The sequence below is a fragment of the Gadus morhua genome, chromosome 13 (assembly GCF_902167405.1).
Source record: "Gadus morhua chromosome 13, gadMor3.0, whole genome shotgun sequence".
Classification (NCBI taxonomy): domain Eukaryota; kingdom Metazoa; phylum Chordata; class Actinopteri; order Gadiformes; family Gadidae; genus Gadus; species Gadus morhua.
The window spans coordinates 16,634,468-16,653,383 of record NC_044060.1 but is presented as its reverse complement, the minus strand read 5'-3'; the positions used below and the strand labels follow the sequence as shown (position 1 = coordinate 16,653,383).

The following is an 18,916-nucleotide window of genomic DNA, read 5'->3' as shown; positions in this document are numbered from 1 at the left end:
AAGAGAGAGAAAGGAAGAAAGACAGAGACAGAAATGGGAAAAGAGAAAAGGGTATTGGATCATTACTTCGACGTGGACTGTACTTCGTCGTTATGTTTGTGTTTATATATGCCCGTTCCATATGCCCATATATGCCCGTGTTACGTGATGCCCTGAGGTGACTTTCGCCTACGTATGGCTGCCAATATGTTTGCAGTGTAAGCAGGCAATAGGCGCAGGCAGCGACAGATCATACGGAGAGCGGCGATGTGCACAGCGTTGGTTGAGTGATCGGAGAGGACAAAATCCATCTGCTCTCACCTCATCCGTTATCTGTCCCCCGAACGTCACCCATGTTCCTGTTCAGACGACGACGAGGGAGGTGTAAACGATGCAGACAGCGACAACACACACACACACACACACACACACACACACACACACACACACACGCAACAATTAAAGAGCTGATTTAGAATGTGCCTTAAGGGATGCCGATCTCTGACTTTCATTTACATAACATCTACAAATTATTTTTGGCCCCATCATTAACACCACCATTTCTGTTTCTTATTCACTCTCGCTGATTTGTTGTATAAGAACATGAAACAATGTGAGATTACGGGGTGTAAACTATGGAAAATACTCAGGTTAAATAAATTGTCTTACCTAGGCCCAGACAGGATACCCTCAGTCCAGATTTGCCAAGGTTTCTGTCAAAACAGGAAGGGACACATTAGTATGAACGCTAAAACGAAAACAAAAGGTAATAGAGGAAAGACCTATACCACAGATCTTCAAATCCTCAAATAGAACAAATGGGGGAAGAAGAGGAGAAAACGTACTGACAGGGCCCTTATCACACCTCACTAATAGCTTCAATCATTTCACCAATGCTGCAGGAGGCCATTTTGAATCTTGGGATTTGAGCGCAAGCTTAGAGTCGCTGAGAAGAAGACAGCAGGCTCAATGTGGATTTGGGCGCAGCCTTGCGACTACGGCAGCCTCCTATCTGCACTGACACATGTTGGATGGGTGCTTAGGAGTGTGGATAGATGTATAGGCTTATTTGCCGCCAAGGAAATGTGTGTGTGTGTGTGTGTGTGTGTTTGTGTGTGTGTGTGTATATGTGTTCATGTGTTGGCATTGGCAACACACAATGAATATGAATGCCACCACAACGACATGCCCACCAGGATACCCTGAGTGTGACTCAAATCCCTGACAGCAATTCATATGAATGATGCCTCATCCTCATCCTACTTCCATGCCATGTTTGACTCCTCCACCGTGGATTGATGCAGCCTGCCAGACAAGAAGATTCGTCCTGTGAGCCATGGCTTGCTATTGGCTTGAGCGTGATTATGATGGCTTGCTAATGGCTTCTTTAAACTTGTTTTAGATGGCTGGCTTTTTGGATTGTTATTGGCATAAGCAGTTTGCATATTGTGTAGATAATATCGTCAACGTTTGCTTTGATTTAGGGTCTTTTTTTATTAAAGGTTTAACTAGGTCCGGTGAGAGAGCTCTGGTGAGATCCAGTGCTAGCTATATGCAAGCTAGAAGCTGCTGATGTAACAGATGTGTAGGAGGAGAAGCTTGCATGTAAATGTGGGCGGATGTACGTTTTTTATTTCAGTCCGTTTGTGTAAGAACAAACTCCTCAGAGAAGAGCAGCACGACATCCACTCCTGATGGTGAGAGGAGCTATGCCTTCGCCCGGGAACAGTCCCAGTGTGGTCATATGATACACACTGGGACTGTTCGCCTCGTCAAAGTCCCAGCGTGTATCGTATGACCACACGTGCGTACAGTGAGAAAGGATTAGGTCTGTGTGTGGGTCTTGCAAAGTGAAGAATATTAAAGAAATAAGGAACCGTGTCAAGTAGAGGGATTTTGTGTGTGTGTTCTGGAGATCATTGACCCGTGGAAGACCGGAGGAAGTATCTTATGTGAACTAATTTGATGGGGTAAATGCTTTTTTACTCTCTTTGTAACGCGCCATGTAGTGTTCACTTTCAAATAGTTTTATGCTTGCTAAACGAGTTACCTTCATGGTTGTAATCAACCACTGACATCCAACATTGCAATGTCCATCAACCCGTTCCATTCCATCTTTTTAGAGTATGAAATCTTAATAAAGCAAAATCATAAGTTTTTACTCAAATTTCTTATTTTCTTCGCATGGATACATTATGCTGTACTGAAGCAGATGAGTTAATTAGTAAGAACCCATGGCTTATTTGGACACACACACACACACACACACACACACACACACACACACACACACACACACACACACACACACACACAGTGGCTACAGAGGTGACAAGGTTAACGCAAAAGCCAACAGCAGAACATGGGCCCATCCCCCAATTGTGCAAATTAACCACGTCATAATTACCACTAGCTTGCTCCGTCGGGGCTGCTGGCTGTTCTGCCCTCTGGATCCAACTGATCTTGCCGAGACAAACATCGGCTCCACCATCCAAAATGTTGCAAGAGTGTAACGCTATTGTGTTCTAATCTCATCTATCCCCGGACGTTTCAAATGGAAAGGGATGGATGAGAAATGATGTCTGGTAGTGGTGGGAGTGAGAGATTACATTCAGATGGGCTTGCCTGGTAGAAATCGGCACTTGCTGAATAGGTTTGCCTTGCATAGGCTACATGCATATGCAGAATACTGTACCTCTCAAAACAATATTCACCAGAATGTTCAGTGTTATGAAATAACCCTATTCTCTGTGTGTGTGTGTGTGTGTGTGTGTGTGTGTGTGTGTGTGTGTGTGTGTGTGTGTGTGTGTGTGTGTGTGTGTGTGTGTGTGTGTGTGTGTGTGTGTGTGTGTGTGTGTGTGTGTGTGTGTGTGTGTGTAATCTGTAAACAGGGTGATATAAGCACATCAAAATATACAAAAACAACAAAAAGGATGGAAGGAAAACCCAGCCCCCGGTCTGAGTCACTCTTCCCATACACCATCGCTTTGTCTGCACCATGTAGTGTTCAATATTTGAGGAGGACGGCCCTGCATACTGTAGGCCACCCTACAGTACACCGTGACCCAGGGCAGACAGGGGTCAGGAGGCCCGGGACAGGAGTCATATTCCCGCCGAGCTTCACTGGACGCACACCTACACATGAAGGTCATCTCTCCCCTCCATCACGGAGGAGCGAGGGAACACCCAAGAAGCAGGGCTTGGCTGAAGGCGTTTTAATAGACGGGAGGCCCTCTCGCTAGGTGATTGTGACGATGCTGAAGGAAGCGATTCTCATTGAATTCAGGTGTCAATGTTATTGGGGGCACTCGAGATTGAACACGCACACACCTCCAATAGATGCACCGCGGGCTAATAATTGGCAATATGTAAATGTGACGCATATTCCAATCCTCACCGTGATAACATTTACATAACAAAGAATAAATATACTCAATGAGTAAGCAGCTGAATAACATCGAGGGGGCCTGCGTCTGAGACATGCATGGGCAGAGACTGAGGGAGTACTGGCATGCACCGTCCATGATCAAATCACATTTCTCCTGCCTTTTCTTTCGGGGCCAGCCTCCTGGTTGACTTGGTAACACGTCGTATTGTACACCGCACGATGAACGCTTCAAATTCCACTCTGTGCCCCTTTAAAATGAAGGACGCACATATAACTTGATTTATAATGACACGTTGTACTGCTCCAGGGTTTCAACCAATTACCCCCACCCCCCTAGAATGCTGTAAGGGCAGACTCCAGAATAAATCCAATTACTGATTTAGTCAATCTCAAGCCAATCAATTCCATTGCAGTTAAAGAGCAGCAGAGTCTTTCCATTGCAACTGAAGCATCAAAACACAACAGAGCCGACCAACGCTACAAATGCAATAATCCAATACCATGCAGGCCACGCATGCCTGGACCCATTGAGCTATGCACAGGGAGCCCGGGTCCTAGCAGGCAGTGAGAGAAGAGGGCATGGAAAGTATGAAAATATGGGCGGAAGCTTAAGTGAGAGTAGGATTGAGAGAGGTGGGGGGGGGGGGCTATGCCTAAAGACGATGAATGACAGACGAGGTCACAGATGTGAGGTGGAATCCGTTTGGAGGGACATGCTCACCGAGCATAACTATTAATACAACCTCAAAGACGGCTCAGACTACAACAACACAACATAACTCTGAGGCTGCTGGTGCAGGCCGCTGCTTTCCAATTACCATTTTGGTTTGATATGACACGATCAAATGTACTATAGGAAGGACGGGAAGAGAGTGATACAATGATATTGACTTATAATTAGTCTGTGCCTAAACAGAGCATAGAGGATGAACAGAGGAAGAGATTCTCTGAACCCACTGAAAATGTATCGTTTATACCATAGTATAAACTATGGTAAAAGTCATGCCTGGACCCAACGTGAATATATATATATATATATCCACAATTATAGATATCAGGGTTCCGTTTGGCTAGTGTGAGCACGCCAACCGTACTCGAGTACAGTTCAATTCCGTGGCCTGAGCACACCGATTGGTGTGCTCAGGCCACGGTACAGATGCTAATGAGCCGACACGCGCACACGCGCGGCTACGCAACCTGAGCTGGATGAAGTATAGTCCCCATGCGACCCTTCTACCCCATTAAACAATAAACATGGTGGCAAGCGGTCCACGAGTAGGTTCACGTTGGTGCGATAGTGAAGTTGAGTTTTTGATCAAAAATCCCAGATTCGCCACGGCTTTCTTGGTTCACTGGAGAAGGCGGGGCTGCGCACGGAGTCTAGACCTCTTTAGAATAATTTGCAAACTCCCGAATGTTTACATTTTTTATGAATGAAGACACCCGCATGCAAGAATAAGTGTGTAGGCTACAAACGCGATTAACTATTTACAAGTGCAAAAACACCAACATATTCTTTATTTTGCTGACCACTTGTTTTTTTATCCCGACAAAAGCCTTGTAAGGACAGTTCCTCTGCATCTCTCCCGTAGATCGCACCATTTTTCAACGTCTTTGTTTAATACGACTGCATCACCTTCTCTCACATGATCAGCAGCTCGTGGATTTCACTTTATCTTCAGAACTGCTCATGATCATATCGCTGCGTTGTCGCTGTGGAGACAGCGCAGCAACACCTCTACCCAAGCTTGTTGTTTATCTTTCCCATGCCGATATATTTACCCGATAACAAAAAGTATTATTTCATCACATGCCAGATATTTGATTAAAAAACGAGTATCTCCTAAAGGTGCGTTCACACCAAAACCGAGCGAATATTATACTTGGGTTCCTCGGGCGAGGTAGCTTGCGCGAAGAATGCACGGTAAAGATGCATTGCAAACGGGCTCATTACCTTTGACAGATGACTATGCAACTTTAACTTAATGACATTTAGCCCACAAAAACATAAACTAGGTTTTGCAGCATAACGGCAACATTTTCAATGATGTTCTAGCCATTTGCAGGACATTTGATCAATGCGGGGATTTCCGATACATTTTCCGTGACTGATTGCTGTGTTGCTCTAGCTTTTCATAAGCAAGTTTTCTCATAGTGCCTACCTTGGGCAGGGTAGGAAAATATACTCATAATCTACCCATCATATAATCTGTGCGTTTGGGGTTCTTATATAATCTTTTGTTGAGCAAAGTCTGTATAACACCAAATTATGATAACATGCTGGATGCTGCACACTGAGAGTAGTTCAGTTTTAGCACACGATCGCTGGTGTAAATTTACATAAAAAGCCTCCAGCTTTCACTCACTATGGAAACAAGATGCATCAATTGATACGGGACACAGTGACAAGCAGTGGACAGAAATCAGAAATCAGAGCAATTGTAACTCTTAAGATGAGAGGGCATGCACAAATGGGTCGAAGGTGGTGGCATTCAATCCACAAGCAATCACAAGGAAGATCAGCCTTGATGAAGGATATCAAACGCGCGGCTCCAATCAAGATGGCTGGTTGGGAGATGACAATGTTGCCTCTATGTAAAACCCCCGTCCTACTCCTATCAACCTGCCACGAGTACTAGACACACAGACTAGAGCTGTGAGAGTGAGTGGGGTGCATTGTCTTGTGTAGTGAGCTGTGGCTTATGTTTCTCATTACATCCAAGACGATGCAGGGAAGCTGGGGTCAGCTTTACATCGGATTGTGATTGGGGACATTGTGATAGAAAAAGCAAAAGCATCAGTAACTGTATCAGTAATAAGTATGCTTGTATCTATTCAGACCTGACAAGAGCAACAGCAACACCACCCTAGAGTGATATAGCATTTGTTATGCAATGTTTGGTCCAGAAGATGTCGACTCAATATCATAACTCAGGTTCAATGGTAAGATTGTTACTTTGTATAATGTGATCAGAAAATATTAAATGAAAATTCATGTAGGGGCTTAAATCACGTGTACAATTCAAACACATTCTGACGTTCTTTGGCAAATACGTCAATGGATTAAGAAATGTGTTTTAAAACAATGGACTGGGAATGCTCCTTCCTAAGCATCCTTTGACAGATCAATTTACCCAATACAAAGCATTTAAATAACACATTTCTGTATAATGGGATTAATCACTGCAAACCCTGAAAACAGCACACACTGTGCGGCAATAATAATGGACCACAGAGAGATAGGGCAAAATGCCTATTCCTGGCAGTACATTGCAATTAAAACATCTAGGCCATTTCTACTGTGTTTTAAATAAGAACGATGCTGAGCGGAATCAGAGTAGTGCAGCAAACAAAACCAACCGCTTCTAATTAAACTCTTCAGTCAGGCAAGGGAAAGACAGCTGCCTCACTTTCCCTCATCTCAACACAGCCGTCTCTCACTTGTACACAAACGCCCGTATGGAGTACCACACAGGGCCATGAGGTTTAATGAACACACCGACACACGCATACACCAATACATTTTTTCTCAGTAAGACAATTCCTTCCTACATGCCCGGAGCAAACATCTGGTGAATATGAATTGTTCAATGCATCTCTATCTGGCCACCGTGGACACTTTAGGGCTATTGTTTGGTGGTGCTGCAGTAAGTTCCTTCAGCGTTGGTATTTCAGAGGCTTACTACACTGCTTCATCTATTCTGCTCATCCTCCGGTGCTGATCCAATGTACGATTCATGCATGTAGGAGGGGGCCAGGCCCAGGCGTTGACGAGATGCTTCACTAAACACCCAAACGTTGCAAGTCTCCAAGCACACGCCCACACTAACGACGCCCTAAATCTCACACTGGAGCCCACTCGCTACCACCCATTGCACGGCCACCATATTTTATGTGGTAAGGTGGTATTTTTAGCTTCTGAAGTTACATTAACTACATGGCCAAAAGAAGAAAATAAATCGCATTAAAACATGCAAAGTAATTCCCAGCAAAGTGCTATCAATCCTCGAGTACACGTTGGATATATGCATAACCCGCTCAAAGACTCCTGTGTGTGCGGCCCGTGTAAATATGGACAGGATGGCAGGCTGCCAGGTGAAGCAATTACGGCACAAAAAAACCTCCTAATTATCATAATTGGTGTTGCCTGATCTACCCGTTTTGGTGATATAACATCGCGTGGCTTTACATCCAGCGATGGGATGAGGAAGCCATCTGCTCTCCCAGGCCTGCCAGTGGCCACTCGCCGTGGCTGTGATTAAGGAGCGGCATCACGACTAACAGTTGTCCCATGCAGTCCTCCCAGCCATCAACAATCATCCTGACAGTCAGAGCCAAGGCCGGTTAACGGAGAGCTCTGCCAGGGAGGCCAGTCAGCTCCTCGTATTCACACGGCCGCTGCAGTAAAAAGATACAGAGAGCAGCAGAGCCCAAGGACAAGGACAAGCCAACGCATGCCACTGGAAACTCACGGCTTAAACTCTTCCGTGTCGTGTATTGCCCTGAGCATAGGGCCCTCACACCCTCAACTGTTGTTAACTTTTGTTTTAAATACACCCAACGAATACAGCATGGGACATCGCAGCCTCCTTTATCTACATTTGCATTAAATTAGACTAAGTAAATAAGCTGGCCACCTGAGAGACCTTGCCATGGGGTAGGTGAGGTCAGCACAGGCATAGTTGACCCAGGACTTTTAAACACCATGGGTCTTTCAGGATCAAGTCCCCCTGTACCCTTGTTCACCTTTTGTTTCAGATAGTCTGCCTTCAGCAACAGCGAGCGAGACTGCTTTACATAAGTGTTTTGTTTTTTTTGCAAGCAACATTAATTCAGCTCTGACTGAAGTCTCTTGATCAGTCCTTGGAGGTGCAGGCTTTACTACAGAGCTCCCCGATTCTAACCAATCATGTTGCGCAAGCCCACCGTCGCTCAAAAGATAAGGACTGGAGGTAACGCAAGTTGCAGCACTCCCTCCATACCTTGAAAACAAGGTCAGTTCGCTGTGGCCTTAAATTTGAAGGGAAGGTTGGCGATAAAAAAGCGGCACCTTTGTCCGTAGGCTTACTCTGTCAGCCTTGACAGAAGCTCAGGGCCGCCATGCAGGGAATTGAAAAATTCTCCATATAAATGAGGCTGAAATAAATAAGCAGCGATTAACCTCCCCCTCTGCGAATCAAAAGTGTGAATATGTCAAGGTTTTTCCAGGTAGAATAGAGAAACAGCTTTTGGTCCAAACAAGTCACGTGTGGGTTATTTCACTGTGCATGGACCCCAGGTGTTTCTGCCTGCTTTATTCTGCATCACTACCTAAAATAAAACCCACTCATTTTCCATCAACTCATGACCAGTGAACAAAAGCTTGTTCCCTAAAAATGTGGGCAAATTCTGAAATTAGAAATGCAATAGTCCGCCATGGCCCTGGCAGGCTTTCACTTCGAGAGGCATGGTGTGTAGATACACAGTGACAAGAGCACAGATTACCACAGCCTACTCCTTCGTGAGCAGTGCCCACATTAGCGCTGAGCTTAGCCCCCTCTCTCTCTCTCACACTCCGTCTCCGACACACCAGGACCCATACGTTGCATGTTTTATCCTTCAATGTTTGCATTCTCATTAAATATGCCAGCAAATGCATGTCTATATTCGATTTTCTATTTATTTGACATAGCCTACAAGGCTTGCCCATACTCATGATGACTCAACTATATTATAATGAACTGTTTGACTTATTGCATAATGTAAGTATTCTATTCCTGTTATGTTGAACAGATAAAACAAATCATTTAATATCGAAGATAGTTTCTGGACTGTAAACAAAATAAACAATTGAGTTTAGTTTCAGTGAACGCAGCACTAAACCACTCAATCCATAGTTTTTCCAACTACGACTTGCGTAAAAATAGGCATATAAAAATGCTCTTCATGATAAAAGGGTGTTTAAACACATAATTGTAACGGCGGTATTCAATGTTATCTGTGCAATGTTGGATAGAATATTAGGGTTGCTATTCTTAAGATCAATAGCTTCCTGAAGATATTTAATATGTAAAGATTTGCATTGGTTATTTTGGAAGGCAATTCAACATAAGCAATACTAATCAATATTACCGACATAACAAACGTCAGCTCTGCATTCTCCTTCTGCCCTTTTATAATCATCCTACTGTCTCACTGCCAGACTTGCTCATCGAATTAGGAGTAGATCCGAGCGTCGATCTTTCCATGTTAAGGTGCAGCAGACGCGGCGCAGAGCCCCTACCTATACTTCATGCCAGTGCGGATGCTCTGCTCGCTGGAGGAGGGCACACTCTGGACCGAGAGCTGGCCCAGGCTGCGAGCCACCATGGCGACCGCTCGGAACTTGCTCCGGGTGCCCGTGTTGGGACTGTTGGCATTCTGTCGGTTCAGACGTTCCTCCGTGGTGCGGCTCACCCCACCGCGGTGTTCCGTGCACACCAGCGACACCTGCATCCCTGCTGCTGGCCAAAACGGCCGCCCCGATTCAGTTAGTCCAGCTCAAGACTCCCCACAACGCTGCGGCGGGGCGATGCCACGGACTACCAGAAGTTTTGAAGGGCTGAAGGAGGTGCAATCCTCTAGGAGATACAGAGAGGGAGGAGCGTCTGTGAGCACAAGATGCAGCTACCGCCAGCCTCTCCTGTGCAGACTATGGGCGGAATCACTGCACAGCCGACGTATTGAATGTCACAACATCCCCGGGAGAGAGAGGCAAGGTAGGAAAGGGGCGGGGGGGGAGGAGGAGGAGCGCGCAATCTTCCAAGCGTGCGCGCCAGCGAGAGAGGAGAGAAAGACAGAGAGGCAGAGCGAGAGAGAGAGCAAGAGAGAGAGATATCGGGCAGGGAAAGACCGCTGATCAGGTGAATGACAATCTGCTTCCAAGCACAACGCTACAGCAGCCTTGCTTTGGTGTCGCACAGCTCAGCGAATGCCATGAATAAGCACCGCAGCCCTCAGTCACAGTCAAATAAAAAACTGTTTCAGCACAGCATAAAAGAAGAGGACATCTCCCCAACACAAAGTAAGAGGAAGGGAGACGGGTGGGATATCCCCCGCTTGCTGGCAGTTTTCTTTATCCGTGTGTCCAAGCCACGCTATCTCATCTCAATCAGAGGCTTGTCACGAAGGACCCGCAATTTCCTCTTAAGCTGAGCTCAGTGCTAAGTTAACACCTCTCAGTGCCAAGATCTAGGTGTGGCCGCGCAAGAAATCCATACAAAAAGACACAGAGGTGAATCGAAAGTGGTGTAGCCGCACAGTTCAGCGACATTTTCATCCCGTTCGGCCGGTCTGCTTCGCCAGCTGCTGAATGCTCAAGTTTTTCAGTAGAGAGAGAGAGAGAGAGAGAGAGTGGAAAAGAGGGATGGAGAGTAAGAGGGAGAGGAAAAGAGGGAGCGATAGGGAGAGAGAGAGAGAGAGAGAGAGGGAGAGAGGGAGAGAGGGGGAGAGAGGGAGCGGAAAAGAGGGATGGAGAGTAAGAGGAAGAGGAAGAGAGGGAGAGATAGGGAGAGAGAGAGAGAGCTAGAGAGAACGCGAGAGAGCAAGAAAGCGAGAGAGCGTGAGAGAGCGAGTGAGTGAGAGAGAGCGTGTGAGCGAGAGAGCGAGCGAGAACGAGTGAGAGAGAGAGTGAGAGAGAGAGTGGGAGAGATAGGGAGGTCTCGGCATCGTAGAGACCTCCCAGTTCGGTGGTTGTGCCTGGATTAAACTTACATGACCATGGCTCACACTAAGCACAAAAGAGCCACGCTGCGCCCATGCAGAGAGTGAAGAGTGTGTGGGGGGGGGGGGGGAATGTGGTGGGAGGGATATGTGGAGATGCTAGAAAGAGCGACCCCGCCCACCGATCCACCCCCAACACACACACACACACACACAAACACAGAGCAATAGATCAGTTGTGTTTAGCACGGCTCTAATCTCGCTCTAATGGACCATCAGAATTGGTTTTGTCCATTCAATTCCCTGCAGGTTTCCTTGTGGTTTGAAGGCTCGCATTGTCTGAGTCTGTCTGGGAAAACAGCTTAATAATTATCAGAGTCTCAAACAAAAGCCTGAAAGACCGTGACTGCATACTCTTTTCTGGCCACAGAATATGGGGGCTTCGCATGGGACAGTTCAGCTGACGATTAAAAATTCATTGTGTAACTGTACCTGTAGCAAGGTGTGCCAAAGCGAGGGGAACCATCTCCCCCTTACAGAAAAGACATTGGGGCCACATTATTATCTGCCTGTTGGGTTAAGTGCATGCATTTTATTATTATTATATATGCCTCATCATGAATAACCTTAAAACGGTTTGGATGAAGCCTCGGGCATCTACTGATAATAATTTGCCAATACAGTGATTAGCAACTAATCAGGTGAACGACGGCTGTACATCCAGGTAAATAAATAGTCAAAAGGTATGCTAAATATGTAAAAGACCTGAGCTGAACCTCCGATGAAAACCCTGCCAATTCATCTTAATTGGACGCAATGCAACGCTGGCGCTGAAGACTGCAGGGAGAAGCGGAGCAGACGCTCCCAGTAATACAATACACGGGCTTATCGGTGTGGCCCAGCTAGGGTTGCGGGGAGATAATTAAACGAGATGCCGCTCAGCAGAGACGTGGAGTAGGGCGGTTGAAAAAAGCAGACTCTATCAAAGGAGTCCTACAGCCGCGGCTAACGGACAGCACTATTCTTAGATGGATGACCCTTTGCCTTTCATAGACTTAAATAGAAACAAGAATTAGAGTAGGGCGGGGCAGGTACGATGATCGTACGCAGAACAGCAATATTACTTCAGAGGATTTCTTTTTTTTTTTATGAGGTTTTATATTGTCATGTTTTGTGTATGGGGATGAATGTGTATTACATCCAAAAGAAAATATCAAAATGTTACCAGTCAAACGGTCTAACCTTTCCGTCATTGGCTGGTGGCAGGTGTTACCCCAGATGCTATTGTGCATACCAAAGGTCAACTGGAATACATAGAGAAGGGTGAGGAGAGTGGATGGCCATAGGTAGCGATCGCACAGCAACTCAGCACTAAGAGTTCGCTACCACTACCCTTTAGCCTGGCAGCTAAAAAACCCCGGTACCCATCCATCAACATTATATTACGCAAGCCATGGGGTTCCCTGTCACCCCCGCTCAGCCTCGGCTTGACAGGCGTGCGGCGAGTGGGCCTTGGATCCCATCCTGTGGTTCACGTCGGGGCTGATGGGGTGGGAGCTGACAGGGGGGCCGGGTGCCGGTCCATCCGCCTAGTGTATCGCTTTATTCCATCCTCAGAACGACAAGGCAGCCAAGTGGAACGCCCCCCTCCCCACCAGGACACACGAGCACACGCGTAAACACACAGCCACGCTCCTTTCTGCCTTCGCAGCAATCGCTGTAGGGAACACGACCCCCTCCTCAGCCTGTGTGCCCCGGTCCTGGGCACACTGGCATGGTGACGTGGGGGGGCAGGTACTTGATAAGCAGGCGGGGCAGCTGGTGACAGGGGGTCTGGGATGGAGCATCAGGCCTGTAATACACACCGGCCCACTTACCTGACCCCCCCCCCCCCACAGACGAGGGGGCTTGGAGTTTGCTGTCCACCCTCCTCCATCCTCCTCAGAAACACCGCTTTTACGTAGAGAATTAATAAGATGTATGGTCGTTACCTACGTTCATGGACACATTCCTGGCGTTTCAGTCCATCTTTGAGTTTACAGCGGCATGAGTTATCAGATCTATAACACCCGGGCGATGACCGATCTCCTGCCAGTGTTTGACATCTAAGCCGTCTGTGGCTGACTTCCATCTGAGCGGGAATATCTACGTATCTGTATTAACAGCTGTGAAACTGCTGGAGATCAATACCAACATGCATCATCCTGCGAACTAGTGATCCATCACAGAAACAAATCAATAGGTCTGTTTATAAAACATATTGCCGTTTGTGCCATTTTGTCATAACAACTTACCCCTTAAACTACACACAATGACCTCATTACCTGAAGAAATGGAAAAAGTAAAGATTACATTTTTTCCCCTGACCAAAAGCCAAACTCTAAGATAAGTCCAATGCATGCAGACTTTTAAACGGGGAATGGGGAAAATTATAGCCATAAGTGCGTTTGATAAAGTGTGATGTGGATGGTTGTAATGCAACTCAGTATGGAGCTTATGTGGCACCCTGATCTGATAACTTTGATTTGACCGACAGTTTTTTATCAGTATTTGTGTGAGATAAAACTCAACTAATATACTGTATCTATTTCAATTGACAAGTTGACAAAGTGCATGCAACACACAATGACATTTTGGAACAATGTCGATATTTATGGGAGTCACACTTTTCTTGAAGTGCATTTTTCAGGATTTTTAGTGGACTAACACACTTTCACTCTGGCCTTAATTTGCAAAAACACAAGCTCCTGCATCAAAGCTTGTACTCATCACACCCACATATACTGATCTAAAAGAGGATGCCATACAAATCCAGCCAAAGATACATCAAATTTGTCATCATTTCACAATCCTATGAACCATATCCGACATTGTAATCATGGTTTAATAGCCCACATCAGTCAAGTCTAAGGGCCAATTGACTAAAGGCAAATTGTTGAGCATGTTATGCGGTTTTTTTTTTGGGTGACAAATCTAGCCCATTCATCATGTTGGTAAATATTACACCCACTGACAGGGTGCTATCCTGCCAAACCTGGCTCGTGCTCTAAGGTGAACAATGTAGCGTTTGTTCAGCTCTCAGAAGCAAAAATGAAACTCTACCAAAGTAAGAGGGCTTATGTGATGCTGAGCTAAAATAAGCAGTGTGTGGAAGGTAGTGACACAGTATCCTGCAGTGTACAGTCAAGCTAAATACTTTGATGTTCCACATCATTTCCCAGAGTGTCACTGTTTAAATACTAACTGATGGCAAGGCATGCAGTGGCTCTAACAGGAATACACCAAAGCCTGATTGGGATAAAACAGGTTGAGAGATAGAAAGAGAAGCTTTTATCCCCCCCAAACAATTGTATTTTCAGGCCATCTCTGTTAAGAGGGTAGAGTGGGCTCCATCCATGACCGGTGTGGATAAGATTTGCAAATTAATCAAAACATACAGCCATCGATGCCTCTGATGCAGCCTTTGCCTCTGCAGCAATCGCCACCTCCTTTTTGTGATTGAGTGCCTGATTTGCACTTATCCCAAATATACTGAACTGCTCAGCTCTAATCCTCCTTCACTTGGACACTCAAGCCGCGTGGTGAGCGAGGAGCAGGGCTCTGATTGGATGCTGCACTTCACTCAGTGTGTGCGGGGGAGGAAGAGGAGTACCGAGGAACAGAGATGCACAATGGCACGCATATTTCACTGATCACGACCACGGCACGATTCAATGGCCAGCACAAGAGCACATGTACACAGGCTGGGCTCTTTGCATTATTTTAAGAATATGTGGTGGACACCATACTAGAGACACAAGGTTGAGAATACTGGCTGTGCAAATCCAATGCGAAAAACACTAGCCACATCTTCAGACTTTAAATGTTTCCATTTAAAAACATCTCTGTCCAATCGACTAGAGTTGAGATGCAGCTGTAACCGATAATACAGCTGGACTAGAGTCGCAAAAACACACACGATTAGACTAACTATCGACCTTGCTTGGTTATTGTCCAGGGCTTCGAGGGAGCTTGGCCGATCGATAACGCCTCGCTGTAATGAAGCCCCATGGGGTACCTCTGCTTGAGTTTGAGCAAAGACAACCGACCTTGCCCAAAACCTTCAGGAAACCTCTGTTGGCCTGCCTGTAGTCCCAGACTCACCGGAGCACCGCAAGCGGAGGCAATGGCAAAGAACAGAAAGAATGAGAAACAACTCATGCCTTCATGAGCGATGTTCCTTCACCCCAACACAATCTCAACCTTCTGCACTCTAAAAATAGACCTTGGAGTTCTGCATCAATGGCGCACAGCAAGGCTGTATTAGAATGGCCGTCCCTCTAGCCTTAAGAATTGTTAAAAAAATAATAAATATACTCTCACAATTGAGATTTACTGCCATAAGAATCACAGTGGCTCCTTTGGGGATGGGAAAATGTGCTTGAGGCCAGATCTTTCTATTGTGCCCTTCTCACCAGATATAATGGTAAGAAGATGGCACATAAGCTGCAGTTCAGTGTTGTTACACAGCAATAAACCAGGTATGTCCAAGCTAGATCAGCAAGCAGATCTAGATCTGCTGTGCCGGAACTAAATTGGAGGAAAGATGGACATCTTTGTAGCCTGGGCATAAAATATGTTGAATAAGCTTTAAAAAATAGTGCTCAAAGCTGGATTGAAAAGACCCCACTTCTGGATATGAATTTAAAGATGAGGCTTCAGTTCTCTCCCTCTCTCCGACTCCCCTTCTCGGCGCTGAAGTGGGCGTGCAGTCAGAGGACTCCATCCCAGGCCATGTGACGTTCTGGGGGCCAATGTTTGTTATGGCAGTAAGGACTGGAACGAAAAGAGACGCAGCCACAGCCCTGACTCTTGATTCCCTTGGCCAGCTGTCCGGGCGAGGACTTATGTTTCACACTGATGGAGGGTCTAATTGAACAGCATTAGAGGGGATTTGAGCATCAGAGAAAGACGGATGCCAGCCCTGAGCAGCTGCTGTAGATACAGGGCGAAGCGGTATGACAACAGAGAGGGGTCAGACGGGTGTTGGAACACGCAGGGTGGGGTTGACATGTGAAAACATGTCAACTGATGAGGGTTACAGAACACCAACTGTTGGGTGGGGCAATGTCTGTCAATAACATCTGTCAGAAACATAAGTTATGCCTTTTAGTTCAAATGTAATGTAATTCGTGAGAACAGAGTTAAAGCGCCACCAATGAACCTTTTTTTTACGAGTCAACATCTGAGACAGTGGACGAAGTGTAGCCCGATATGACGATCAAATGCGGTGATGCCACTTTGCTGTCCAACACCACCATGTGAAGGAGTAAATTTCACATGGTTTCAACTCCATGTGCATTACAGCATTCAAACACCTGACTAATCACTGAACTGAGTATGTGACTCACTATGAAAGCAGGATAGTGTGAAATAGATGCTCCGCTTAACTTTTACGGGTTAGTGAACCCCAAAAATATCTTTCTGATGAAAATGATGTTTTGCTGTATCAAAACGTTGGTTGAACAAGTCTGAGTTCTTTTTGACCAAAATGTAGAAAGTTGTGAAACGAGGTATTTCTCTGTAAAAAAATCAAATGTGCTTGTTCCTGCCTAAAACGCTTTCCAGCTCGAGCGGTCGTAACCTCGGTTTGACAATGTTTGACTACGACCCACACACTTTGTCAACAACCCGGAGGTTCAATGCTAAATAATGGCAGATTTTGACAGAATTCTTTAGAGAAAACAGGAGATGGAGAGACTGAGTGGCCCATGAAAGGAATCCCATCTGTGATAAGTAGCTTTTAAATTCTCCAGTGACCATTATTACAGAGATGTCCTGCAGTCATTAGTGCTGCCCCGAGCCCCCCCCCCCCCCCCCCAGACAGGAAACTCTGGGTTCTTATGCAACCACTGGCACAGCCCTTTGATGTGGATCTGGGCATGAACAAAAGGGGACCCATTATAAAGCAGAAACCCAATGGAAGGAAGAGTACACGCTTCGACATTGCAGAGCGGTACAGGAACACACATGGGGGAGGAAGATTGTATTTGCGTGTGCAAGCGATTGAATGCACTGTTAGATGCTGACCACTGCAAAACAGCAGATGTTGGGCACCGATTTTTCTGCCTCAGCCTTTGTGTACCACGGCGAGATGAAGTGGAATAGGCCGAACTAGCTGAAATCCTATTCCTGTGTGTATGCATTAAATACTAGGTAATGTGAAGCAAGTGAGGGCTGAGGTGGGGGAGATGATGTGATGATGCTGCAGTCTCTTCCTGCACAGCTGACATTGTTGGTCTAAATTAACTCCACCGCCGCCAGTGTAAGGAGGAGGATTAAGATGGAGTCCAACAATTCATACCTAAGGTTTATGTAAACACTAAATCAAACGCTAAGCAGCAGGCTTAGGCCCCCGACAAGAAATCCTTTGAGTCAAACTAGCCATCATGCTGTGGACAGTGGAATGGGTGGCCCTTCAAAAATACTCACAACGTGTTGACACACAGATTAAAGTACACAGGGTCAGATCTTGGCCACCAAACAGCTGGCTGTTTGGTGGCGATGAGTGACCTTTCATCGCCTGTGTGTGTGTGTGTGTGTGTGTGTGTGTGTGTGTGTGTGTGTGTGTGTGTGTGTGTGTGTGTGTGTGTGTGTGTGTGTGTGTGTGTGTGTGTGTGTGTGTGATGTCAGATATACCTCTGGAATGTATAAAAAATAACTGGGGCAGTCTCTCACATGCCCAGCTAGGTGCTGGTTAAGTGCCCTACGGTGGCTATTCGGTTACTGGCAGCGCCTGCTAAATCACTGACCTCAACATTTACGGCGGTCTCAGCGGGGGGGCCACTTTCTCTCCCAACCAGGTGGTCCCGCCCCGAGGCACAAACATCCCCGCCTACATTCGATTACTTGGGAAGGGGAAGTATGGCAGTCAGGTTGATCGTACCAGTTTGAATGGAAACCTTGGAAAGGAGTAGACTAAAGTAGAGCAGATAATTATGAAGCCTAGTCTTCACGACTATTAGATCCAGGACATGCAAAACGTCAGACAAAAGTGCGGCTAAAACTCCATTCAGTAGAAGTTAAAGTAATCTTTTAAGTATTGTTTTGTATTGTTTATCATGCTGGCTCCCCTCTTTTGATTGAATAGGTTATTTACATGATTAACTTCCTCCTGCATTACGTTTTTATGACTCTCAAAGTCTGAGGTAGGACCAACAGGGAATGTAATTAAAGCTTTGGATCACAAGTCGCCACACTGACATTTAACCAGAGAGCCTAAGGGTTGCCACCCACACCGGCTTAAAACGTACAAATGCAGATGCAGCATCTCCTAGGTTTCTCTGGGAACTTAGATAATTGTTATTCGGTGGGTTTTAAAAAAAATCTATACCCCTAAGTGTGCATCCGTTCACTGCTGACACTATCAGGTCACTACTGGGGTGCATACAAGACGAAAGCAACGAAAAAAATGTATTCCTAAACAGTGGGTTGCATCAAATGTGCGTATTAAACGTATATTTGGGTAATCTTGGCAGAGGGCTGGAAATCATGACTTCACAGCGATCCAAAGTGACAACAGCACTAACCTTAAACTAAAATGCTGGCCAGAGCACTCACTACCTCCTGTCACTGCTCGGCTGCTCGCTATTCATACAATACAAAGGACTAGCCCTGAAGACACACACACACACACACACACACACACACACACACACACACACACACACACACACACACACACACACACACACACACACACACACACACACACACACACACACACACACACAGGCTTATAATACCATACCAACTGAACTAGATTAACAAAAAATAAAAAAAAACTTCATACATTTCGCCCTTGGCTAGCATTATGCAAGGCACTTCGGT

At 45.9% G+C, this 18,916-nt stretch overlaps 1 protein-coding gene across 6 annotated transcripts in view; it reads right to left on the bottom strand.

Annotated features, from left to right (window-relative positions):
- Window positions 1-18,916, bottom strand: part of kcnab2a (potassium voltage-gated channel subfamily A regulatory beta subunit 2a) — a 65,657-nt gene that overhangs the window by 13,353 nt on the left and 33,388 nt on the right. For 5 of the 6 annotated variants that reach the window (XM_030375834.1, XM_030375836.1, XM_030375835.1 and 2 more), the window contains 2 exons: window positions 649-692; window positions 301-338 (listed from right to left, as the gene is read on the bottom strand). In XM_030375834.1, the coding sequence (XP_030231694.1) occupies window positions 301-338; window positions 649-692 (82 nt within the window). Of the gene's footprint in view, window positions 1-300; window positions 339-648; window positions 693-9,629; window positions 10,063-18,916 lie in introns of those variants that run through there. The other variant, XM_030375833.1, reaches the window with a different exon arrangement.